The sequence below is a fragment of the Apteryx mantelli genome, chromosome 31, assembly GCF_036417845.1.
Source record: "Apteryx mantelli isolate bAptMan1 chromosome 31, bAptMan1.hap1, whole genome shotgun sequence".
Classification (NCBI taxonomy): domain Eukaryota; kingdom Metazoa; phylum Chordata; class Aves; order Apterygiformes; family Apterygidae; genus Apteryx; species Apteryx mantelli.
Genome location: NC_090008.1, coordinates 3721645 through 3747842, shown reverse-complemented (window position 1 = coordinate 3747842; position 26198 = coordinate 3721645). Strand labels below are relative to the sequence as shown.

Below are 26198 nucleotides of genomic sequence, written 5' to 3'. Positions count from 1 at the left end.
CTTGTTTTCAGCTTCTCCCCTCAACATCTTCATGTCTATATCCTATCTAATGCGGAGGTGGAAGTAGTTTTGAAAGGTTTTGGGAAAGTTGGTTTGAATAAGTCCCTACTCCCTCTGATAAAGCTGCCTTGCAAAGCGGCCGGTCCCTGGCTAACCTTAGCAATGCAGCATCTGGGATCCAGCTGTGCTGAAAAGCCTGGAAAAGGCACCTTATCTGTGTGCAAAATGCCTCAACAATCACCCAGCAAGCTGGTGCAAGCAGCTATCTCCTGAAATGTGCCCTGCAGATGAACGGCCCATGCCCAGTGCCCCCCTGAGCATGGCCTGAGCCTTCCCCCGTCACCTTGGAGGCAGGTGGATTTGGGCTGTTAGGGGTGTTGTAGGTTAGCCTGCCTGTTTAATGGCCCAGTCTGTCTTGGAAAAGGCTTAAAAGCGCTCTGTGAGCATGGGTGCGTGCCAGGCTGTAACTCTCGATGCCCTTCTACCCCCAGGTTTGTACAACATGTCCCATGATCATGTCCAACCGCTGCAGCTTCAATGCCCATCAGCGGATGCACAAGAACCGGCCTCCCCATGTCTGCCCTGAGTGCGGCGGGAACTTCCTGCTAGCAAACTTCGAGACCCACCTGAAGGAGGCTTGCCTGCACTTCTCCCGGCGAGTGGGGTACAGGTAGGACACTGCAGCCTGGATTCGGGTCCTGCCTGGGGCACAGGGAACCAGGATAGATGCCCAAGAGAAAAAGGTGGAGGGTCCAAGTCTGATGCAGGTTCCCATGTTGGAGATTTGGCACAAGAGGCAGAAATCCACATTCCTTCTCCCTGGTGGTGTTGAGTGCAGAGCTGAGGATGAATTTTCCACTTTGCCTCTCTTCTCTGGCTCTCTCCCCTTTAATCCCTGAGGAATTTTCCTCCTGCTGGGGCCTCCTGGCCACTGGTTTGAACTCAGGTATGGGTGACAGCATCAGACCTCCTACAGTCTTCTCCTGATGAGCTGCTTCGGCCCTGGCTCCACCAGTGACGGGCAGGACTGGTTGCTTTGGACTGGAGTCTCCCAAAGCCCAGAAGTGGTTTGGATCATATGTCTGTGGGAGCAGAGACTCTTCACAAGTCCTGTGCCCCCTGTCCTGCCCCCAAGTGTCCCCCAAGTCCTGTCCCCTGCAATGGACATGGCCCTTGTGCTCTGCTGCTCTTTGCTGTTAACACTTAGGCAGTGGCTTGCACTGCTTGCAGTGACATGGACACTAAAAGCCAGAGCTGTGGCCGGGAGAGGGGGAGCAAAAAACAGAAGACTGGAAGGAGCAGCACGCAACTTTGTACATTTCTTTCATTGGCAAATGTGGGGAATTCCAGCTGGGCATTTACCGGTGACTCAGTAGCTGCTCTGAACTCTGCCAGGGTTGCATCTCCTGGCAGGGGTGTAATCGTTCAGTGAGCCACTGGCAGAGGGTGAGTTCCCCAGTGCTGTTCTACCTCTCTGGTCTTGCAGCCCTTGCCTCATGCTCTCCTTCCTTTCCAGGTGTCCCAGCTGTGCTGTGGTATTCGGCGGAGTGAACTCCATCAAGTCCCACATCCAGACCTCCCACTGTGAGGTGTTTCACAAGTGCCCCATCTGCCCCATGGCATTCAAGTCAGCCCCCAGCGCCCACGCGCATGTCTACACGCAACACCCCGGCTTCAGCAACCAGCAATCCAAGTAAGTGGTCCATGTCCCCTGTCTAGTTGGAGGCCTGTAGATAGTGGTGTCCTCCAGTCAGTACTGGGTCCAGTATTGTTCAATTTATTCATTGATGACCTGGATGAAGGGACAGAGTGCACCCTCAGCAAGTTTGCTGATGATACAAAACTGGGAGGAGTTGCTGATACACCAGAAGGCTGTGCTGTCATTCAGAAAGACCTGGACAGGCTGGAGAGATGGGCAGAGAGAAACCTCCTGAAGTTCAACAAAGGGAAGTGCAGGGTCCTGCACCTAGGGAGGAATAACCCCATGCAGCAGTACAGGTTGGGGGTTGACCTGCTGGAAGGCAGCTCTGCGAAGAAGGACCTGGGGATCCTGGTGGACAACAATTTGACCATGAGGCAGCAATGTGCCCTTGTGGCCAAGAAGGCCAATGGTATCCTGGGTAGCATTAGGAAGAGCATTGCCAGCAGGTCGAGGGAGGTGATCCTCCCCCTCTACTCAGCCCTGGTGAGGCCACATCTGGAGTACTGTGTCCAGTTCTGGGCTCCCCAGTACAAGAGAGACATGGAGCTACTGGAGCGAGTCCAGCAGAGGGCTACTAAGATGATGAAGGGACTGGAGCATCTCTCTTATGAGGAAAGGCTGAGAGAGCTGGGCCTGTTTAGCCTGGAGGAGAGAAGGCTGAGGGGGGAATCTTATCGATGTGTATAAGTATCTGAAGGGAGGGTGTAGAGAGGATGGGGCCAGACTTTTTTCAGTGGTGCCCAGCAATAGGACGAGAAGCAAAGGGCCCAAACTGAAACACGGGAAGTTCTGTCTGAACATGAGGAAAAACTTCTTTACTGTGAGGGTAACAGAGCACTGGAACAGGTTTCCCAGAGAGGTTGTGGAGTCTCCTTCCTTGGAGATATTCAAAAGCGGTCTGGACACAATCCTGGGCAATGTGCTGTAGGTGACCCTGCTTGAGCAGGGGGGTTGGACTAGATGATCTCCCGAGGTCCCTTCCAACCTCAACCATTCTGTGATTTTGTGAACCGAGAGCAAATCAGGTGAGTGGGAAGTTGAAGGAAGTGCTCAGCACCAGTGCAAGAGCTGCATCCGTCTCCTTTGTACCTTCCTATGGCTTGGCAGGGGTCAGACTATGCCTGGGGCTGCTCTTAACTCCTTGCCAAAGGGATCCCTCCAAGGGTTTCTTGTTCCACACCTGGATTGTGCTGACTGTTGTGTTTTTTCTTCCCTCCTCCTGCAGGATGATTTACAAGTGTGCCATGTGTGACACAGTGTTCACCCATAAGCCCCTGCTGTCCTCCCACTTTGACCAGCATCTGCTCAACCAGCGGGTCAGCGTCTTCAAGTGTCCAGACTGCCCGCTGCTCTTCGCCCAGAAACGCACCATGTTGGAGCACCTCAAGGTAATGCTACGGCCAGGCTCAGTGCTTTTTTTACACAACCCACTGATCCCTCTTAGTGCCCTGTTTCACCCCTGATAAACACAATGCTTTGAGCTTTTGGGGATCCCTCAGTCCCTGGCTGTCAGGGCTGAACGGGGGAGATTGCACTGTGTTGGTTCTGCCCTGACTGCTGCTGGAGTTGAGGTCCTGTGATGTTGGGGGATCCACACTCCCACCTCTGTGACTGTGTGGGGCTTGAGGGACCAAACTGGAGTTTTTAACATGCCCTGTGGGAGCATCCCTTTACCAGGGATATTTCTGAGTCTGGATTATGGCTCGTCACTGACACAACAGGGCCCTGAGCTCTGTTCAAGGCGCTTGGATGCTAAGATCTGATCCCCTTGTCACCTCCACACCCCTATCTCAAAGGCCAAGGGAATGGGAGTCTCTCTGCATGACTGAGGCCTGAGGATGGGCAGGCCCTGAGCTAGAAAGTTCCAGGCCCGATCAACCGCCAACACTCTTGTCTTCACTTTCCAGAATACTCATCAGCCCCAGAAGCCCAAGGAAGACCTGGCGAAGAAAGCAGCCGTCTTGCTCACTCCCAAGCAGGAGCCTGTTGAAACCCCCGTGTCCAAGATTTCAGAGGAGTCGTCATCCTCCACAGAGGAGGATGAGCCCCCCAGCTCCCCAGAGCTGCGCAAGACGAAGCGAAGCCGCTTCCAGCGCAAGACGGACACCATCAGCAAGTCGAAGGGCAGCGGGTGGACATGTGGCGTTTGCCACTCCTGGTTCCCGGAGCGTGATGAATACGTCTCTCACATGAAGAAGGATCATGGCAAGGTGAAGAGAAGGCCAGGGTGACAGCTCCAGCTCTGCCAAACTCTCAGGAATGTGGGAAGGGAATATTTATGGCACAGAGCAGCAGGGCAGGATGCCTGTGTGCTGGGGTGGGAGCATAGTCTGCCTCGGTCTGGACATTACTTCTCCCTGGCTATGAATTTAGGGGTCTGCTGGCGTATTGAGGTTTTGGGCTGCAGGGGAGCAGGGATGTTACCTGTTCTGTGAACAGCAAAGGCAGATACTTGTCAAGGAGAGGAAATCTGAGGCTGTGCTGAATTTCCATATCCTTTCCAGAGCAGCCAGCTTCTCCACTCTAGTGGAAAGCCCTGTTCCCTGGCCTCTTGGCTGCTTGAGCAGTACCCACCTGACTCTTTGTTTCTTGCAGTCAGTGAAGAAGTTCCCGTGCCGCCTGTGTGAGCGTTCGTTCTGCTCTGCTCCCAGCCTCCGAAGACATGTGCGAGTGAATCACGAAGGGATCAAGCGTGTCTATCCCTGCCGGTACCCACACCACCTTCTGGGTTTGGCTGGGAAAAGGGGGTCTCGTTTGGCTTTGCTTTCCCTCAACCAGGCTGTTGTGGGGAGGATAAAGCTGTAGATGGTTAAAGCACAATGGGGAGGGCAGAACACCTGGATCCTCTCTGTGAAGAGGGATTTAACTGGTGTCTTGGAAGTAGGAAGGAAGGGAGGTATCAGGAGGAAGGGTTTTATATCCTGTAGGGGAGGATGGGTGAGCACTCTTGTAGTTAGAAGAGGGAATTACGGGTTAGGATGTCAGAGCCAACTTTCCTAGGGGAGCCAGGGCTTGATGGCCGTGCCAGCTGGAGCTGTCCTGGGGCTTGGCTCTCTGCCTCACAGAGCATCGCTTCACTGCCTTGCCACTCTGACGCTGCAGGTACTGCACAGAAGGCAAACGGACCTTCAGCAGTCGGCTTATCCTGGAGAAACACATCCAGGTGCGACACGGGATTAAGGTGACTGACCAGACGAAGAGCCAGGAGGTTGTTATCGCCCGGATAGGGACTGGCACCACGCAGGTATGAGCCTCTCCAGTCCCTTGGGGTGCTCGCGAAGGAGATCTGTGCGGGCTGGAGCCTTGTGGAGGTTTCGGGCAGAGTTGAAGACATCCCTGCGAGCCCTGATCCGAGTTTGCTGTTGCCTCCACGTATCATGCAGTGTCTGGGACTGGCAGCTCCCTCCTGCTGTGAGGCCCAGCACCCGCTGAATGGGTGCAGGCCCCGTCTGGGCATAACTTACTTAGCTCCCGCCTGTCCTTGCCAGTGCAGCGAGGGAGGGTGGCTGGGGTTGAGTTTGGCTGGATCAGTCTTGCTGTAGGATTGGACGAAGATGCAAAACTTGCATTGTCTTCTTGGGGTGGCCCCAGAGCTGTCCCTAGGCTGCAAGGGGCAAAGGGCCTGGTGCAAGGGACACCGGCAAGTCAAAGGCAGCTTGTAGGAGCCCCTTGGCTGAGGGGGCCACAGCCCTCAGGGCTGGCCAAGACCTGGGGAGTTGCCCCATTCAGCCTTTTTCAGCAAATACCATCTCTAGGAGTGTGTTGGGAAACTCCTGAGCAGCCTGGGGTTCTGCCACCCTGGAATGCCTGGAGCTGCTCAAATCGAGCACTGATTAAAGTTTTTCCGAACCTTTTCCATAGGTGTCCAGCCGGAAGCGGAAGTTGTCCTCTGACGAGGGTGACTCATGCAGCGAAGAGCCCGACAGCACCACCCCTCCCTCAAAAAACCCCAAGGGCGACCGCAAGGCCCCATTTCGATGCCGTAAGTGTGGCTATCTTGCCAGCAGCTCGGCCGACTTCCAGGAACACATCCCCCAGCACCGGACTGATGAGAGCTCCCACCAGTGCCGGGAGTGCGGGCTCTGCTTCACCTCCCAGGTCTCCCTCAACCGCCACCGCTTCATCACCCACAAGAAGAAGAAGGGAGCAGGCGAGACAGAGGAGCCAGGGCCCCGGAGCCCCCTCGAGGGAGGTGTCCAGCACATGGCTGACGGCAAGCTTTCCTGCAAGGTGTGCGGCCGGTGCTTTGACAGTCAGCTCAACCTCAAAACGCACTTCCGCACCCATGGCATGGCCTTCATCCGCGCCAGGCAGAACGCGAGCCCCGAGAACTAGGGCCCCAGCGGAGGGGGAACAAGACGTGTATATAATCAGCACACAGCTCTTTGCAGTGGAGGCTGCCGGTGCCCACCTGGGCTCCCCCTTCCTCCCTCCCTCCTCCTGGCCATGTTTTGAGATGGGGTCAGATAAAGTAGCCATGAAGAGAGAGATGAGCCTGGCTTATGACATCTGGTCTGACTCCACGTGCCTGGCTCACTGGATCTGCTTGGCTGGCATCCCTGCTAAACTGGGTGCTCTGCCCACCCTGTTTTGTGAGCAAGAACAGGGCAAACGTGAGATTTTGGCTGCCTTATTGTACAGCAGACAAAGGGCAGAGTCCAGACTTGCTGCCCTGCCCCTGGGGAGATCGAACATGGAGGCAAACGGTTTGTCCGCTGCTCTGTTGTCATGCGGGGACTCAGCCTGCCCTGCAGTCACTCACGTCTGCCGGGAGGGAAGGTGACCTCTCTCACCCAGACTCTTCCAATCTCGACTTTTACATCGCCTGGACCTTGGACTGCTGCTTGGCAGGTCGCTTCCCGAGTCTGCTCTTTCTCTGGGAGTGTCTCCTGTGTCCTGGGAATTCGCCCCAGCTGTGTTTCACTATGCTGGGAATCCTGCTGAGGCGGTGGCAGCCACTGGGGTTTGCAGCTCCTTTCTGGGAGCTTTCGAGCTGGGCAGGGCCTGGGGGCCCAGGGGAGAGACCTCTCCATCCCAGGACAGAGACTTCTGTGCTGACAATAGCATCACAGCAAGATCCACCACCTTTTTGTTCTGTTTTGTTTCTTTTTTTTTCTTCTTTCTTTACCTTTTTACCGTCGCTTATTTTGTATTTCGCTGGAGATGCGGGGAGAAAACTCAGGGTTAGTCCCTGGCTTCGCAGAGAGACACACTACACTCTCAGCCCCTCCTCGGTTTGGTCCCAGCTCCCATCGATGGCTGGATGCACGAGGCTGTTCTCATTGCCGCTTGCACTAACCTGAGACAGCACTGGCGTTGGCATGGGCATGGCTTCGCTCCCCGGGAAGGCCACGCACCAGGCCCCAACCTCCCCGCAGGGAGGAATAAGAGGCTGGTTTTGGTCGGCAGTGGGAAACAGAAGCAATAAGCTGGTGATGAGATCATTGCGAACCCTGGTGGCGTGGCCACCCCCAATGAAGATGCAACGAGTCTGTTTGTCCTCGCCAATGTGTAGGAGCTGAGGAGATGCAGCCGGTCCTGGGGCTGGTATCCCCGCATGGAGGTGAGGAGGGAAGAGCTCTGCCAAATCCCGTTACAGACTGAAATGCTGATACTAACAGCAAGATTTCGGGTGTCTTTTCCAAAGGGGTAATGTTGTCACTCAATGCTACTCCCCACTTCCCTCCCTGGTCCCCAGGGTTAAGGGTTTTGCTACCCCCCTTCCCCCCCCCCCCCCGACCTGCAGAAGGACTCGGCCTTATTTGCTGCTCCTCTTCCTTGGAAATCCCCTCGGCCCGGCAGCAAGTGGCTCCGGGGCAGCAGCTACGATGGCCATGATGGCTTCAGAGTGCAAAGCCTTGCTGCAGCCTCCCCATGTGGATATACAGCGCCTCATTCTCCGCTCGGCCCCTGTGAAACACGTTCTCTGTGCACATGCGTGTGCGAGAGCGTGCACAGCCTGCACCAGGCCACAGTAAGAGCTGGCAGCGGGGCTCAGCACGGGGCTAGCCAGAGCGAGGCTGTTCCTGTGTTCCCCGCCATTGTGGTCGGGGAAGGAGAAAAAACAGCCAGAAAAACTTTCTACTCGTTTTGTTTGTTTAGCGCCTGTGCTTGGGGTAGGGTGTTTGTGTGAGTAATTATTTCAGTAACTTAACTTTGGGCTCCTCCTTATTTCCTTGTGAATAACCTCTAACACGCTGTGTAAAGTTGTAACATACACTAAAGGTGACAAAAAAAAAACAAAAAAAAAACTACTGTTGTGATTTGGGTTTTGTTCTTTTTTTTTTTTACCCCCCCCTTAGGGGTGGAGAGATGGTTTGCTGGGTCTTGTTTGTTTTTTAAGTGCAAGGGGGGGTGATTTCCCCCTCCCTAGTTGCAAGTGGGTTCAGCTGCAAGGCCCAAAAGGAGGTGGAGAGGGGGGCTGTTTTTAAAATAGAAGGAGAAAAAAAATAAAAGAAGTAGTTCCTACAGCTCCTTGCCCAGCTTCAACCCTGCTGGGGGTCCCCCTGTCCCTGGGCCTGCTTCCTCCCCACCCGGGGGGGGGGCATGGGAGTCAGCTCCCCGACCCCTCCCTCCCCAGCAGAGCTGTATGCATGTGGGGCTGTGAACGTGTAAATGATGTTTCATACCAGAGAAGCACCTAAAGTTTCTACGAGTTTTAGAGGAAGGAAACAAAACAAATTGCTTTGTAATCTCTTGGTTTTCAAGCACTTCAGTGCCTTTAGATTGAATTCTGTTAAAGTTGGGGAGGGTCTGTACACCTGTTTTTGGGGGGGGTATAAACTGATTATGCTACATTAAAAATACGGGCACTGCAAGAGGCTCTCAGGTATCCTTTATTCTTGTAGTAATAATGCAATTAAACTTTTAGTGGTTTAACCCCTGCTGTGCCCTGTGTTACTTGCCCAGCCCTGCTTGTATCTGGGGGAGGAGGGTGGTGGTGGTGGTGGTGTCCCGCTTCCAATCGTGGGGCAGAGGTGTCTTTTAACCCCTCCCTCTGCACCCCGAGGTGTTGGTCTTCCCTGGAGGGGGCTGAAATCAGGTTTGGGGGCAACTAAATCCCCCCCCCAAAAGCTAGGGGTGGGGGAGATGTTCCTCTTTCCCCCCCCCCAATTGCCTGTGACCCCAAGGGCAGTGGTTTTGGGTGCTGGTGCCCCTCCCCCCAACCCAAAATGCCTTGGGGGGGGGGGGGTTTGTGTCAGCAAACACCAACCTGCCTCCAAAGCGCTGCCCAGCTCATGGATAACAGTGGTTTAAAATAATTTTTTTTCTTTCTTTAATGCTAAATAATCAACAGGACAAATAATTAGTGCTAAACAAACAGACTGAGGACATTGGAGGTTACATACGGGGGGGGTGGTGGTGGTGGCTACAGACACAGCAGGACCCACTCACGCTGGCTCACGGGGGTGGCACCATCTGACCAGCAGGACAGGCTGAGATTTCTTCTGGGTTTGGGGGGTGGAGTGGGGGTGGGGGGACAGGGGGGCAGCACTTAAATCAAAAAATCCAAGGGCCTTTCCCAGAGCCCTGAGGCTGGGCAGCATAACATGGTGGGGTTTGGGTTTTTTTTTCTTTTTTGGGGGGGAGGGGGGTTAACCCTTGGGGATGCCTCAGCTCAGCACTGGAATTGCCCCACAATTGCATGGCCCTGGCAAGGCAATAGCTTGTCCTTTGCTGCATGCCAGGAGGCCACCAAAAGGCTCTAGATCCCAGGAGGGGACGCGGGGCACTGCGCCCTGCGTGAAGGGGCCCTGTGGAAGGCACTTCACGCTGCCCTGCTCCTCCTCCTTACTCCCTGGGGCTGCTCATGGCCAGCGCAGCCCCGACCACGGTGCTTTTGCTGGTCAAAGCTGCCCTGGGGCTCCACGCATATGAGGGGCAACTGCCTCTGCCAGCCTGGCCCACAGCCACACGTCCCTTGCACGGGGCTGCGGCGGGGAGCCGAGGCTTGACCTTCACTGTGGTGCAAAGCGAGACGAGAAATTATTGCAAAAGGGAAAGGGAGAATGTTTCACAGTCCCACATTCCTGGAACAGAGTCAAAAAAGGCGCTCGCAAGGAGGGTGTGCGAGAGCACACAGCCACCCAGGAGCGCTGCAATGCACACGCCGAGCTCCAGCAACGCTGGAGATGCCAGATGGCGCTCCGGGGCTGCGCTGGAGTCTGGTGCAGGGACCGATCACTTGTGCAACAGCAAATTCAATTTACATTAAAAGGTGGGCCCGGGGGGGATGGTGGGCAAGAGGGTGCAAGAAAGAAAGCGGTTGACGGTGGGAGCCAAATAACGCTGAGGCCGCAGTGGGGGAACATGCAGGGAAGGGGCTGACAGGGGGGCGGGCAGCAGCTGTCGCAGGGCAGGGGCCAGGCCCCCCTCCCCTGCCCTCCCTCCCCAGCCTGAAACGGTCGGCTCGCGACCGGAGAGTTCACAGGCCAGCCGGCATAATACTGACAGGAGGCCAAGGTGGGCGGCTGGTGCTGTACCGCCGTCTGGAGACCCTTCGCTGGCTTTCTCCCGGCTGCTGCAGGACCCCTGCGGGCACGTTACACAATCAACAGTTACTGCATGATCATTTTTGCTTTGTTTTTTTGTTTTTGTTTTTTTTTTTTTTCCACAAGTGGGTCTTTCCCCCCCCCCCCTTGCCTCTATCGGTTTTTCCTTTTTTGTTGTTTTGCTTTTTCTTCGGGGGGGGGGGGGGGGGGCGCTGTGTGTGTGTGTGTGTGTGTGTGTGTGTGTCCAAGTCTGGCGAAAGCAGCCCTGGGAGATGCTGAGACTCAGCGTCCTTGAACCGTTGAGGAGCCAGAGCTGGTCCCCAGGGGCAAGGTTCAGGCCTGGGGTGCCACAGAGGGTGCAGAGCTGTTCTCAGAGCAGGAGGGCTGGGGCCATCACATGATGCCGTTGGTGAGGTACTGGAAGCCGTCATAGAGCTTGGTGGTGATGGAGCGCATGCTGCCGTCCACCATCTGCTCGATGAGCAGCTGCAGCTGCTCCTCTGTCATGTTCATGTGGAAACGCTCCTTCAGGTTGCGGATGGTGCTGGAGCCATGGAAACATGGCAGCTGCGAACCTGCCAGGGGAGGAAGGGACAAGGTGGCAGGGCTCCTTGCAGCTCCTGGCCCCACCAACAGCAAGGTGGGACCAGCAGAGGCGCATGCAGCCCTGAAGGGCTCTGGGGCCTCAAGTGGGGCGGTTTCCGTTATCGCCAGCTTCGAATCTGGTTTGCAGCACAGGACTTTCCCAGCTGGGTTTAGCCATATTTTGTGTTTTCAGTCGCAGCTCTGGCCTCGACTTTCACAAGCCAGCTTGGGCAGACCCGGGCTCAGTACTGGTGCCTTCTCAGCTGCCAGGAACATGGTGGCTGACAGGTCTCCCCTGGCACAGGAGCGCAGCGAGAGTGTGCAATGCCCTGACCCCTGTCCCTTCCGCAGCAACAAGTTCCTGGTATCCAACACCCTTCATGCTGGAAAAGGATATGGTTCCTACTACCAGGGAAGTGTCTGCACATTCTCAGCCGTACATTCTCTGCATGACACGGCCATACACAGGCAGACCAGCTCTCCATGATGCTCGCCACACTCCCATCTCAGTGGGGCCAAACCATCTGGGATCTGCACAGCACTCACACAAGCAGCGAGCCAAGGATGAGCTGATGCAGCCAGGCAGGACACTGGCTCCCCTTTGTCTCATGGGACCTGATGGCAGCTGGTGTCCCCAGCCACCTTCCCCTGGCCAGGAGCTCCCCATGTGGCTCCCAGACCCTAACATGGGCTGCCCGGTACCTCTCGTGATCTGAGACCTATCTGGCCACTCTCTAGTCAGCGTGCTGACACAGCCAACCTGTGCTACCTCATGGGGCTGTCTCTGATGACCTCCTCCACCTCATCTCTGCCAACCTGGAGGACAAACTGACCCGCACGCAGTTACTCGCTGACTCCTGTCCTCTGTGTGGGGCTGGAAGAGCATCAGGGTCAACAGAGGTTTCCTTAATGGCTTGGCGTGTCACAAAGCTGCTTTTGGGTGATGCTTTCTACAGAAACCATCTGAGCCCTGCCCAAACCCAGAGCAACGCAACTTGCATGTGGCATCTCCAGGAGCATGCACCCAGTGAAAAGCTGAGCTCTGGGCCCGCAGGATCCCCTTACCTTGCTGCATTATCTCCACAATCTGCACAACTTTATCCATGTGCTTCCGGGCAGCGATGAGCCCCTGCAGCATCAGCATCTTGTAGTAGTTGAACATGTCCCCATCCAGCCCACCCATCACCTGGAAGGTAAAGGAGAGGTGGTGTGGGTGGAGGACAGTGAACAGAAAAGCCAGAACAACGGCATGCCTCAAGCAGAAGGATCATCACCCAGAAGGTCAAGAGGGGATTATTTAGGGAATTTCACTTCTCTGAGTGCCTCTACACAGCAAACAAAGCCCCTCTAGCTTTAATCTCATTTGCTGGATCCTGAGAACAGCTCAGCTGCGGGGGGGAGGGGGCTGAAGCCGCAGAGCTGGCCAAGAACTGTCACTGGTGTCACCCCAGCCTTTTTGTCGCTGCTGCCAAGGTCAGACTGTGCCAGCCGAAACTGTAAAAGAGCACACACACACACACACACACCCCCGGGCCCTCACTGTTGTGTCCCTGGCTCACTTACATCCACAAATTCAGTGGTGAGTTTGAAGGCAGACGTCTCAAAGCCCAGGTTCCTCGGAGAACTGGAGAGGATGAACCCAAAATCAATGTGGATGATGTGTCCGTCTGCATCCAGCAAGATGTTGCCGTTGTGCCTGAGCGAGAGAAGGGAAACTTTCTATTAAGCATCGCAAACACCTGCCTGACCTCCCCCCGCCCAGAGTTGAAGCAGGAAGCTCTGAGCTGGCATCTCTCTGCTCCCAGGATTTCCCTGTCATATGCAGGATCCCAGAGGGGACACAACAAAGCGTCCTGGTAGCAGGCAGACAACGTTAGCAACACTGCGACTGCTCCTGTGCTGGTGCGCAGGGACTCACCTGTCCTTGACCTGCAGTAGGTAGCACACCAGGCAGTAGCCTGCACAGCTCTGCACAAAGTTCCTCTGTGCAGTCAGGAAGGCTTCGGTAGTGTAATTGCCGTGTTCCTGAAGGAAATAATCCAGCAGCGAAAGCAGGGATTGCTTCTTGACTTGGTGGATGGACACAGCATTCACAACTGGCTCAATCATGCCACTGTCGGCGGAGATGACAAGGATTTTGTATGGCTTGATCCACAGGGGCACCCGCTCCTGCTCCCAGATGGACTGCAGGAGAGGGAGAGAGAGAGAGAGAGAGAGAGAGAGAGAGAGAGAGAGAGAGAGAGAATCCCTCAGGGCCTAGGGCATGAAAGAGGCTCTCCAGGGCCACAGCTGCCATGGCCAGTGCCTCTCCCTGCCTCACCTGCAGCTGCTTGAGGACCTGGAAGGCCAGCAGCTCCTGCCGGAGGTCATCCCCGCACTTCACAATGACAGAGAGGAGGCGCCAAGAGGGCAGGTGGCCGTAGGGTGACCCTTCCCTGATCCTCCTGCAGGCAATGGGTAAGATTGAGAGCACAAGGGATGGCAGCAGCAAGTCAGCCAGGTTTCCAGACAGGAATTTGGGGGCTAAGAAAGCCCAGGACTGCAACAACTACATACCGAGTCCCTGACCAAACTATGGATCAGATCTCATCTAAGCCACAAGACATCTCAGAAGAGCAGAAGGAAATTAATCCCATTCTCTCCTTGAATCCCCAGACTCTCCATGAAAACCCAGACAAGACAAACCCCAAACTTACAGAGCCCAGAAAAACCCAGGGCACTCTCCCTCTTGCTCAAGGAGAAATTTGGGAGTTGGACATACAACTCGGAGGCCAGGAACACGGATGAGTTTACCTTGGGACAGGCCAAACTGCTCTGACATGAAACAAGGCAGTAAATACACAGCAACTCTAGCTGTGGATTTTCTCACCCGCCTGCTCGCTGCGCTCTGCTTCCCCGTTCACTGTGTCCTAAGTCAATATTCCCTCCCTTGGGGATGATCAGAGCTTAAAGTCAAGGCCACATTTATTTACTGAGCAAATCTCAAAGGCCCATTCCTGGCATTTCCAGGGTGTGCAAACTCCTCACGGTATTGTGACCAACCCAGCGCTCATGCGCCCCTTTCCAGCTGTACCTGACTTTTTCCTGCCAAGGCTCCTTCAGGGCAACAGCAGATGGGTCCTCAGGGTCCCTCTTGAAGGACGTGGGGGTGTGCGCTAGCTGCTCTGAGAGCCGCCGTCTGCAAGACAGAGCCGTTAAGCAGCGAACTCAGCTTGCCCAGGGAGAAAGTTTCGGTGGGAAAGCACCATCACCACATACACGCAAGACTGATTCAAAGCCTTTTACAAAGCTCACAGATTCAGTCCTGCTCGGAGAAAAACACAAACCAGGGTCATTTAACAGGGCCACATCCACTGCTTCACCAGCAGGCAAGATGCCAGCATCTGAGTGAAAATACAAGGACTGGATGAGGGCAGCAAAGACTGTGAGCCTGGGAACAGCTACAGCTATGAGTCTCATTTAGGTGAGATGGCTCCCAGCAGCTCTTCAAGTGAGCAGAGGAGGTTGTACCAGCCCAAAGTAGCTCACCTGATATCTCCAGCAGCTATGAACACGGGCTCCCTGCTCTCTTGGCTAGTGATGCTGTCCACAGAGAACTGGGAGATGTTGTCACAGCTGTTGGTGTGCATCTCCGGCAGCTGGAAGAGGAGAGGTGTGTGAGAGGCGATACAGTGGCACATTCCCTGTGCTAATGAAGTGGAGCTCCTACTTGTCTGCCATCCCAAAGGGATGCTCCTTCCAAGGTAGGATTGTGCTGCCACGTGCAAGCACCTGTCCATCCTATCATGCTGCTGTGACAGATCCTGGGAGCATCTCCCAGCCCCAACAAGGGACTGAGCCCCACAGAGGGGGGCTGTGGACCACCGTGTGGTGCAGAGCCAAACCCTGCCTGCCCCCCCCCCCCCCCAGCCTCACCTCCACCTGCAGCTCCACGATGTCATCCACGGACCAGGCCTCGTCGTCATTGTCATAGTTGGGGACAGTGGTGAAGCTGCTGGTCCTCTGTTCGTGTGTGATCCCACACTCAGGGAGGTTTTCAGCCGACCGCGTGCTCCGGATGCGGTTCTCGGGGATGCGAGCCGGCACATTCGCTGTGTCGAAATTGTCACATTCAAGTACTTCAACGTAGATTAAATAGGGAGCCTGGGGGAAGGAAAACCAAGCATTACTGGGGCACAGGCTCTGCAAGGACTTAGTGGCTACAGGAGGCAGTGTGATGCTCTCAGGCCTTGCAGGGCATCCGTCAGCTGCTTGGTCCGTGCTCTGCCACCTTCTGCTTTGTGGAGTCTCCATCCTTTGAGATATTCAAAAGCCATCTGGACAGGGTCCTGGGTAACCTGTTGTGGGTGACCCTGCTTGAGCAAGGGCAGGGGTTGGAACAGATGATCTCCAGAGGTCCCTTCCAACCTCAACCATTCTGTGATATGCTATTGGGGGCAAGGCTGTGCTTGTCAGCAGATCTGGAAGAGCCACCAGGCCAGGGCTGAACCTCCCAGACACTTCTACAATACAAGTTTCAGGGGATCTTTACTCTCAAGGATATTTTTCTCTCCCTCTTAGTTACTGTGGATTCCCATCGCTCCCAGCTGGCAGCAGCAAACAATGCGGCCCTGCTTCACTCTCCGTGCACGTGGTAGCAGCCAGGCCACGACGACAGACCCAGTCCAGATGCCAGGAGCACACGTGCAATATATTTATTTAGCTAGGCATCTAGGGAGGGCAAACAGAACCTGGGCCGTGGCCAAAATCCACCTTTTGATACTCCTGGCCTTTGGCTCTTACCTTGTCCTTGGAGTTGAGCACAACCGCCTGTGTGTGGGGCACTCGCACCACATGATGGTCGAAGCCGGCCGTCGGCAGCCAGACACGTGCCGGGAGCTTGTGGTTGAGCAGCGACAGCTCTGAAATGAGCCGCTGAGTCTTCTGTTCTTTGGTGGGCAAAGTGGCCAGGCGCTTCCCGATGGCCATCAGTGATTTGATGAATTCTCTCTCCGGGGCAAGTCTGACTGGCTAAAAATTTGAAGGAAGGAGGGGAGGGGGGTGGGGGGGAAGAGAGCATTAAACAGGCGGCAGCTCGGTAAGACACCGGTACTTTTGCCATCAGGCTCCTCAGTCTGAAACCACCAGGACAAATTCCACTTAGAAAAAGAGCTTTTTCCCATCCCGCCCCCTTCCCGCACTCAGATGATGCTCCCGTGACCAGAGCCGCAGGCTCATCATCCAGAAACAGAAGGCTGAGCCGAAGCGCTTTTTTCCTCCTGCTGTGCTGGGCACAGATCCTCCTCCCCAGCACTCTCTTCTCCACATCCCCCCACTATACCCGAATCTCTTTTTGGCTGCTTTTCCAGCCCTGATAGAGCCCAGCGCACCTGCGAGGCCGCAGCCAGCAGAGGGAGCACGAATTGGCTTCTTCCCCAGCCTTGCACTATTTTTTTTTTTTTAACTGTACTCTCTCCCGCTTTCCCCAGGCAAAGCCTGGCTCATTCCTCAATCCGAGTGTTTTACAGAAATCAGATTGCAACTGTTGAAGCCCCTTTTAACCCACAGTCTGCAAGTGCAAGCCCCGTATCCTGTGGGTTAAGCTGGGCTCTCTGCTGTGCTTTTCACAGTCAATCATCTTTTTAAATGGGAACAACAAACAATTGTGGGTTGATTTTTGCCGTTAAAGATGCGAAATTAAACTTGCAAAGTGCTCACTGTACAATCAATCATGCTCGAAACGCACATGCAAAAAGCAACGGAGCGTGCAAAAAAGGAAGCAAAGAAACACGTCGGGGAGCCATGAAAGGCCACGCAGCAAAATAAAAGAATGGTAAGAGGAGAAGGATCAGTCTAGCCAGTCCCTTCTGAGAAAGGGCAGGTGTGAATTCGTTTGGATCTGTAGTCCACATCAAAAATCCTTCTGAACGTGGGGGTAAGCACTGTCCTCTCCTGCAGAGCAGGCTGACCTGGCTCTGTCGGGCAGCACTGCTCTCCTTCCCATGCTAGTGAGTGTGGCAGAGGTGTCCTCAGGACCCAGAGAAGGATTTGCACAGCATCTAAGCCAGTGGTATCTGTTGCACCTACCAGGCAGAGGATGAATATTTAAAACCCTGCACCAGCTGATGTTACATCCTCCAGTGGGTTGGAGAGAGCCTGGTCCCACCGGGACCTCGGCTGCAGCCAAGAGCAGACCAGAAACGCCAGCTCCTGCCCTTCAAAGCAGCAGTCTTCCTCCGCTGCCACCTGGTCCACCCTTGTGCCCCAGCAACCCATGGCCTCCAGGATCACTTTGCACCATTGAGCTTATTGCAATCTCTGCAAAAAGCAGAAAGGTATTCCAAAGGCTGTTCTGCTCTTTCCAACACCTCCTCCTCTCCCACTGTTTTCAGTGGAAACACCAAAGGGTGCAATGTAGCCACTCCTCTAAGGGCCTTTTGCTCCCTGGTAAAAGCTGGTTTGGGATGTATGTCACAGAAATAGCCATGTGCCACCTTGCTGCACACTGAGTTTTCCATGTGCTGCTTGCCTCAGAAGAATAACTTAATACAAGATGTGGTGGGAATTTGGGATTGTGCCCAATGGGAGAGGCAATAAATTCAAGGAGTCCATATGCAATTGCGGGCCAAGAGCAAAAATCCTCCTTTTTGGGTCAGACCTGTATTGATCCGTATATCACGAGCAGAAATCAATCCTCCTTCCATGGCACGCTTGGCATTTTGATCTCTTCTTCTCCAAAACTCTTTCTGAAGCATCGGCTTCCCTGCCTTACAGTGAGAGGAGGGAAGCTGCCCAGGCACTGGCAGCTCCCTGCTCCGTCCACGTCCCATTTTGCACCTCTGCAGTTCGCATCCCAGATGAAAGCTGTCAAGTTTCAGCTCCTCCAGCCAGAAATGCGCTGCTGAGAACCAGCCTTCCCATCCCGTGCGGCGCCAAATGCATCCTGCCAAGCTCGGCATGGCGACTTTGGAAAACGGCCTCAGCTCGACACAGGTCGCCTGGGACCAGAGTGATTGCAGGAAGTCTGGCCTCTAGGAGCTGCAGAAAGCCCATGACAGCAAACCCAGTTTTGCACTGGATCATTAATATCGGATGACTGAAGCTGAGAGAGGAGCAGAGGACGGGACACGTTCTTCCCTCATCCGACCACCCGAAGGACCATTTTATTACTCAGCACCAATATAAACATTTACTTTCTACCATTTACTTTCTACTACAGCAAAACATTTAACCAACAGGGCTTGAAAGAAAAAAAAAAAATATCCACTCTTAAAAGCCTCTTAGGTAAGGCTTTTTATTTATGTTTTGTTAAGACACACACTGTTGTTAAGCCAGGAATAACCACGAAGGGCTTTCTCCCAGTGCCGATTCCAGAGGTGGGAATCAAACCGCTTCCTGGGATCGGGCAGTGCCGCCATGGTGAAAACTCAGACCCAGTCTCAGACACGGGTTGTGTGCGAGGAGCCAGAGGAGCGGGGTGATACAGGTTCTGGTCCAGAACTTTGAGCCAGCTGCTCTGCTTTGGCCGACGGCTTCAGAGCCTTTTGCCTGCACTAGATTTAAGCATCTTGAGAAACAAGGCTTTCAGTTGGGATGCATTTTTTTTTTTTTCCCTATGCCACCTACTTTTTATAACATCCTCCTCTCATGCCTGGTCATACCTTGCTTTCTCCACTGCAAAGCAATCCTCCATGCTTGTTGCCTGTCCTTCGAACGTCATGAGATGGTTGCGAGCCCACCGGAGTCATGGCTGACCCTGGCAGGCTGTCACAGGCCATGCTTTGGTCCTTTACTCCTGGGCAACCCCAGCTCTCCTCTACCCAGTTTCCCTGCTCAGACCGCATTGGGGGGGGGGGGGGAACAACCACATTTGTCATTTCAGAACTTTGCTCAGCAAAATTTTGGCTGTACCCACCTTCCGCTGCCTGCATTCACTTGCTCCTACCCCGTTAGGGGAGCAGGACCTACCCGAAATGCTCAGAGCTGGAAACTCCCCAGAGGGGCAGAGCAGAGCTGGTGTCCTAGCCCCTTTGGCTAGCTGCCGACCAGTGGGATTTCAGCATCAGTGTCAATAATAATTACCAGGCGTGTTTATCAAGGCTGGGCAATTCAGCTCAGTGCAGGTGCCTGCCGCAGATTTATAAATTTGGCATAAATGCTTGCAAAGAGCCCGAGTTGCTGTAGTAACGGTCTGCCACACTCAAGCACTGGATAAATAACCAGGGTTAGCAAAGCCTAGAAGAAAAGCTCTCCTGCTACCACCCAGACCCTGGAGTATGGAGATAGGGGTGAGGCTGAGCGGGCGGCAAGGTCGAGGTGTCACCAACCCAAACTCGTAAAGTGGAGCAAACGATGTGATGGCAACAACAGCCGCTGTAGACAGAGCTGCAAGAAGGCTCCTGCTGTCCCCTCAGATCAAGGAACCTGCCCACATTTTGCAAACACGAAGCCCCAGAAAACCACTGGAGGGAGGGATGTCGCTGTTTGCCTTTCGATGAGACTATGTTGAACGGGGGGGGGGGGGAAAAAGGAAAAAAAAAAAAAAAAGCAACTTACCTAAAGTCAGGGAGCAAATCAGGAATCCAGCCCAGGCGTCCAACCTCCCACCCCCTGCTCTAACTGCTAGCACGCACTGGCTCTTGAGAAGAGCACCTTACCGTCCTTGGCATCTCTTAAAAACAGTGGAATTGGAGATTAAAAAAAGAGCCTACGTCAGAGTGGACTTAGGGGGAAAAGCCTCATGTTCTGTGTAGATAAATATATACAGGTACACACACGTGTACACACACACACACACACACACACACACGACTACAGAGTCAAAGTTTCTGTCTGCATCTTGCTCTTACCAAGCCATGGGCAAAAGGTGTTAAAATTTTGGTATTAAACTGAGGACACAAAAGGACTGCAGAGGGATGAGAGAGTTGGGTATATATATATTAAATATCTTTTAAAAAATGCTGGGGTTCACCATCAGACAAACCCTTTCATGGAGGACGTGGGACACGCAAGGGACTGCAGTAAATTCCCAGCCTCGCTGCCTGGGGTGAATGGTTTTGATCATGGACTACATATGCAACATGTGGAAGCCCATAGGAAATCCAAAACCGAGAACACACATGTGCACACAGAGGTAGGAAAAATGACACAAATGAGAAAGACGCTATTGATTAAAAGCAGAAAAAAAGTTCATTTCAAAAGAAAAATGCTCTAATAGGCAAACATTGTTTTTTTGATTGAAAGAATCAGCTTGACAGACAGAGGAAAAAAAAAAAGATTGGTGGAAAAAGCAAAATAAATCCCATTTGGCAGAGAACTTTTAAGTCAAAATTAAAGGAAACAGCATTTCCTCTTTCATCCGCTACTGACACGACACAAAGGTCAGGGAATTCTCAAACAAAATGCAGCAGCAGCAGCCAAGGGACTCCCCGCCTCTGCATTTGGGTTTTCAGTACGAGGGTTTCTCTCTCCCTAGCTGGCTTTTATGGATGAGGTCAAACCCTCAGTCCATTTTGGGGGTTTCATGGTTTATTTTAGCCACATCAGCCCAAGGAAAATCCATGAACGTTCGGGTCAAACCCAGCAGCTCTTTGCAGAGCCGCTGCCTCTGCGCGGGGCAGAGCGAGCCAGAGCTCAGGGAATGCAACCGGGGTGCATGCAACGGGTGCAAAACGCTGGCAGGGAGGCTTGCTTTTGGGAAAGCAGGTTCAAGCAATGCAAAAAAAAAAAAAAAAAGTCGTACATTATGGGGGACGGCTTCATGTCAGAGCTGCTCGTGGGGCATTGCCAGGTGCCGGGAGTTTAGTAGTTGAGGGCACAGAGGAAATGCTGCTGTAACAGGGAAGGCAGGCAGCCCAGGCGCTAGCACGAAACGGGCCACTTACGGAACAGAACGATTTCTCGAGACTTTCCGTACTCGAGGAGAGCTCCTGGGAAAGGGATGAAAGGGTTTTTGTTGGTGCTTTGCATGTGTTGCTTTTTGTTTTTTTTATTTATTTATTTATTTATTATTAAAGGAGAGGAAGGGGGCGGGAGGAGGAGGCAATAGTTTAAGGCTCCAGGTTCATAATGACCGCTTTGGATTTTTTCCACAGCAATTTTGCTACCTTCTCCTCTTCGACGGGAAGCGGCACATCCTGCAATCTCAGCTTACCACACAGGCGCGGGATGCTTCCACAAAGTGACTGGGATTTCCCGGATCCAATGGATCTCTCCATCCCGAGACAACTCCTCGGAGCTACCGAACACCCAGCAGGTTCCCGGGCCCAGAAGGCTCACAGCAGATCAGTATTTGCTATTATTAAATATCCAGAAAGCAACATTTTTTCCTCATTTCCAGCCCTTAAAGCATTTTTCTAGCCCCAGAATTGTAACTAAAGTTATGGTTCACCTCAGCTGACTCTTTAGCCCAAACAAGCTGTTGCTATTTAGCTGCAGAAGTGACGGGAGCTGCTGATGGGGACAGGGACTCTCATGCTGGGCTCTGCTGTGGTTACAGCACGTTCTCCCTGCCCCAAGACCATGCTCAAAAACACTTATTTTTCTTCTATGGACCCAATTTAGCCAGTCTTTTCCCTGGATAAAATTCCCCTCCAAAGGCAACTTTCCTAAAAACTAAAAAAAACCCTAATGATTCAACTATTTCCATAATCAAGGTGATGAGATGGAATTTGAACCAGCAGGCAAGTATTTTGTAGAAGTGGTTTTGCTCTACAATCCAGCAAACCCTCTTTTTTTACCAATACGGCACAAGCACAGACCATTCACCGTTGCGACTTCCCACACAACATTCAGCGAAGGCCAAAGAGCAACCTCGGCCTTTTTGAAACGTCTCACTTAAAACCCCTAAATCCATTATTTTCATGCAAAAAGAGATGATAATGGAGCTTCACACCCTGGAGACCTGTGTGTAATTGGTTTTATAATTCATTTCCCAAAAAGAAACAAACAGGGCTGTTTTTAGCATGTTAATTACAGGGATATGCTAATTCCACCAGGCTTAAGCTTACTATAGGAAATAACAGCATTTAAATTAATAGCTTCCATGTGACCACATAAAAACCCTAACAGTACTGAGACCTAGCCCAGCTCATCGAGAAAGAAATATTTGCTTGCAAACTGAGTGCAAAATAAGCAAACTACATAGGTATGAATATTAATAAGGGATTTTCTCATATACGGGCATATATTGAGGAGCAGCAACCAACCAACCAGCCACACTGCCAAAGCCAGATTTTCTGTTCCTGACTCAAATGAAGAGCTTGCCCCCTTTTATCGAGTGTTTTTCCCAGCCTCAGATTCCCCGGGAGAATCGGAGTCCTGCATTGCGACTTATGAGCTATTCCGGCGCCTTAAATTTGGCACAATGGTTTCACCGCAGGACGAATAAGCAGTTGCTCTGGGAAGGAGAAAAACTTTTTTGTTTTTTCTCCTGGAACAAAGAACCACTGGACAAACTGGAAGGGAAGCAGCGCGGAAACATTTCGGTGCTGCACTTCGGCTTTAGCGTGGAGCCAAAACCTCACTCTTCGGGGTTAAAACTTGCACTGAGTAAGAACTGATACTCTCCAATCGCTGCCATAAAAAGTTGGCAGGTTTAAAATGAAGCACTCTCCTTTTTGGAGAGCTCGATGGGGACACAAGTGGCATCCGCTTCCATCGGCTTTCTCCGCTCGGATCAATCTTATTCTCAGATCAAGAGATTTCACTGAGGTAGTTTCTCCTGTTTTGTTTTAAATGGATTTTTCCTAGACTCAGGCAGCAGGTAAAAGCCGGAGACTTCAGTCAAACTGCGACTGCTGGTATAATAATTTAACAGATATTCACATTTAAAGAGAGAGTCCCGCCACAAAGCAAGAAGTATTTTATACAGAAGCTCTTTATATTGAATTTGTCTGGCAATGAGTAGCAAAACTACCCTGCTGTCTACTGAAAAATGCTTTAATTAACCACCTATAATCAGAAGATGAGGGAATTAGGCTGTAAGATGGTAGAATTTAAGAATTCAAAAATTAAGCAGAAAAGCTTTTAAAAATACCATTTTGCCACAATTCACTCTTAAGCAGAAAAGACTCTCCACCTCAGAAATACACCCACTAGACATTTTAGCCAAAGTGCTGAGTCCTTTCTCAATTCCCATTAAAATAAGCAAGATTTTAGAAGTTCATCATCTCACAGCATTCTTATTTCCTTTGCTGCAGAGCAAATCTATCAGCATTATTATCCAGCATTATTATTAAATTATCCATTTGAAAGTCAGCAGCAACTGAACTACGCAATGCCTGGAATTATACATTAATGAGATTTTCCTCTGCACTAAGCAGCGAGAACAGGCTGGAGAATAAATCACTGCCTGTTCGGGGGTCAGGACGATAAAACATGTTCCTTCCACGTCCCAGGGATAACTTTTTTTGCTGAGGTTAACACTAGACTCTTCCTAGTCAGACAATAAGTCGGCTCCAGTGATCGTGACTCGGGACAGACCTGGAGCCCAGATGAGTCAACGAGAGGCTGGAAATTACCCCTGAGCCGAGTTGCTGTCAACAGGATGCGGCGAATTTTTGGGAGATGAAAGGCGACGTTTGGCTAGCTCCTCTCCGATATTAAACAGCAAGTATCGTTTTAATTTTTTTAAACAGATATAAACCAAAGCAAATACACTAATTACAGGCCCAGGCAGCTGGTTAATTACTGTGGAGTTTTAGGAAGCACTGACTAAAAGCCCAAGGCACCACTTGAAAGATCCAGACTCATATTCCATGTCCCTTTCCCAACACTGGCAGCAGCTGGGAGCATATCTGAACACTTCAAAGCATCCCGTCCAGAGGAAGGTACGCTCGAAAACAGAGCATATTGCACTAAAGCTATGTTAGTTTGCAATGATTAAGGGCAGAGTTTCCAAATTCCTCCCAGATTTAGAAACCAAGCTCCCAATTTTAATTATGCATTTGATCCCCCCAACTTTCAAGGTCACATACAAACAGGTTCCCGCGCTGGCTCGGCACAGGAGCACGGATGAGAACTAGCCTCCTTCACTGCGTACAATCTTGTTCTTAAGGACTTAGATCCCACCAGAAACCTCTAAAAAGTGTCTTACAAACCTTTTCTAAGAACTCCAGCTCTGCAAATCTCAGCCTTTGAGTACAAGCTGAACACACCTCTCCACATAGGAATTGTGCGGCTCAGCAAAATACACTGTTTAACCAAAGCCCTTTGGTAAATTTAAGAGGTGTCGCTATATTTACACTTTCAAGTTAGGAGGCAAATGACGTGGTAATGATCCAATCATCAGATTTCCCTCAGCTCGTGAACTCTCATGAGCCTAACCTTGCCTTTGAATTTAGCCTCCCGAGATGTAAAAGAGCCCAGCTGGCTGCAATGGTGCCTCCAGGAGTCTGTAGGAAATCTGGCATCTAGGACTTTCAGAAATATAAACCCCAATTTAGTTTGTCCAATGTTCAGATTCCATCCTAACGAACAAGAGGTGGTCTTTTTTGATGGACCTTGTCAATGCAGGAGAGCTCTCATCAGCTATATCAGCTTAATATCCTCAATAATCAACTGTTTCTGTTCCACATGCAGCGTGTCCCACGAAAGAAAGGGTTTATTTGCATTTGTGTGTGGTTGTGGGGTCTCAAATATATTCCCAAATTGCAAAATACACTGAAAAAACACCTGTTAGGCTAGAACAGAAATGGCTGCACATGGTGCAACACATGCAACAACCTCCCCACAGAGAGAAAGTCTGAATTGGAAAAGGCAACTCCGGCAATCTCACCAAAAAAAGGCTTGCCCAGAGTGACAGAAGAAAGGAAGATCAGCCACCTCTAAACCCCATCCAGTTAGAAATCTGGACCACAGCAGTCATTGAACACAATGCTCACAGAGGATCTGACTCACTGGATTTCTTTATGATCAGCCAGGAAGGTGAATAAGCAGCACAGGCATGAAGGACAATTCAAAGCACTGTTCATCTAGGAAAGCAGGTAAGATGACACTCATTTGTAGGAAAGAGCAAACTCACGTCCTACACATCAGACAGCCTAATTAGGCCAGCCTGAACTATCATTTCACGTGGGCAGGATTCAAGAAAGCAGGGGTTTCTTGCTGTTGTATTTCAGCTTTCCAGGCGCATCCACATCTTGATCATGAGCTTTGATTTTTCTGAAGACACGTTACAATGTTGGCAATTTTTAAGTTGTATCAGGCAGCTTCCAGCTTACATTAAGTGTATGAGCACATAAAACACTAAAAGCTACTTGTACCAATATAGACTCTGATCTTCAGAAAGGGAAATGCCAGCTCTATAGAAGTCTTTGGCCATGGAGACACCAGATCTTACTGACAGCCACTTGAAGGTGTTTCTGAACCCTTTGCATCAAAGACAACAGGAATTCCCATCTCAAGGAGTGTGGAGAGCATGCAGACAAGATACAGAGGGTACAAACACACACACAAGCAGACTAGCTGCTCAGTTTGACATCTGTCATGCCAACACCAAGGATTTTATGAAAATAACTATCACGGACAGAAGCAAGTAGACAGACAACTGGGATAGCAGTAAACCTAATGGGAGAGAGAATTCAGGAGAGGCTTGGAGAAGAAGAGGATCTCCTCGGAGGGCCAAGAGGAGCTCTCTCTCCAGCCCAAAAATCACTATGACGCAGAAACAGTCACATGTAGGAGAGGCTACGGTGGCATGTTGCCAGAGTACAGCGAATGAGTGTGTAGGTGGCAGTCATAAAACGTGATGCCAGCTTTACCTGATTTCTCCACAGCAATCATATATCGCTATCATACCCCAAAGGTTACCAGCTACCAGCTTTTGCTGGCTTTCTCGTCTGCTGTCACAGGTAAGCATCATGCACAACTGTTAAAGACCAGGGATGCGCTGCATGATATTGCCTGGAGGAGGAAGGCAGAGTGCACTCGCGCTTGCACTGATGCAACCCACATTTGCACCATCGTGCAGAAAATGAGTCACTGCTGACTAAAGGGAGGGATATCTACCTGACAGGGCAAGCCAAGTTCCTCAACAGTTCAGCTCTTAGTCTGGTATTAACTAAGCCACTGACTGAACATGCAAGTAGGGCGAGCAGGTTATTTGAGCTGTGACAGATACCGGCAACTCTGCTGCCTTTCCAGAACAAGAGGTTAAAAGGCCAAGGTTTCAGCCCAAGTTGACACGATGGCTGCAAGCTCCGCAGCCTGGAGAAGTTTTGGACACAGGAATGAGGACATGAGGAGGTGGTTATCTCTAGAGATTGGCGGTAGCGGCAGCTGGTGCCGTGTGACATGTCTAATGCAGCAAATGTTATCTAACATGACACACGCCACCATCATGTTTAGCAAGGTGGAAGCAACTGTAGACTGGTGGTCAAAAGGCAAGAGGGGAAAGGAAGTTTGGCCAATGATCTTGGATCGTGTTTGTGGCATGAGTG

General features: G+C 51.9%; 2 protein-coding genes across 5 annotated transcripts in view; one reads left to right on the top strand and one right to left on the bottom strand.

Moving 5' to 3' along the window:
• ZNF687 (zinc finger protein 687) overlaps window positions 1–8424 on the top strand; it is a 34939-nt gene extending 26515 nt beyond the window's left edge. The window contains exons 3-9 of one of the 2 annotated variants that reach the window (XM_067313440.1): window positions 492–670; window positions 1517–1693; window positions 2928–3090; window positions 3610–3912; window positions 4298–4410; window positions 4805–4946; window positions 5564–6112. In XM_067313440.1, coding sequence (XP_067169541.1) covers window positions 492–670; window positions 1517–1693; window positions 2928–3090; window positions 3610–3912; window positions 4298–4410; window positions 4805–4946; window positions 5564–6037 — 1551 coding nt within the window. In that variant the 3' untranslated portion in view covers window positions 6038–6112. Of the gene's footprint in view, window positions 1–491; window positions 671–1516; window positions 1694–2927; window positions 3091–3609; window positions 3913–4297; window positions 4411–4804; window positions 4947–5563 lie in introns of both variants that reach the window. The other variant, XM_067313439.1, reaches the window with a different exon arrangement.
• A 537-nt stretch (window positions 8425–8961) lies between these two features.
• Window positions 8962–26198, bottom strand: part of PI4KB (phosphatidylinositol 4-kinase beta) — a 36849-nt gene continuing 19612 nt past the window's right edge. For 2 of the 3 annotated variants that reach the window (XM_067313441.1, XM_067313442.1), the window contains 10 exons: window positions 20643–20687; window positions 15562–15789; window positions 14695–14922; window positions 14308–14417; window positions 13853–13957; window positions 13100–13223; window positions 12698–12963; window positions 12343–12475; window positions 11845–11965; window positions 8962–10769 (listed from right to left, as the gene is read on the bottom strand). In XM_067313441.1, coding sequence (XP_067169542.1) covers window positions 10588–10769; window positions 11845–11965; window positions 12343–12475; window positions 12698–12963; window positions 13100–13223; window positions 13853–13957; window positions 14308–14417; window positions 14695–14922; window positions 15562–15789; window positions 20643–20687 — 1542 coding nt within the window. In that variant the 3' untranslated portion in view covers window positions 8962–10587. The remainder of the gene's footprint in view (window positions 10770–11844; window positions 11966–12342; window positions 12476–12697; window positions 12964–13099; window positions 13224–13852; window positions 13958–14307; window positions 14418–14694; window positions 14923–15561; window positions 15790–20642; window positions 20688–26198) is intronic. The other variant, XM_067313443.1, reaches the window with a different exon arrangement.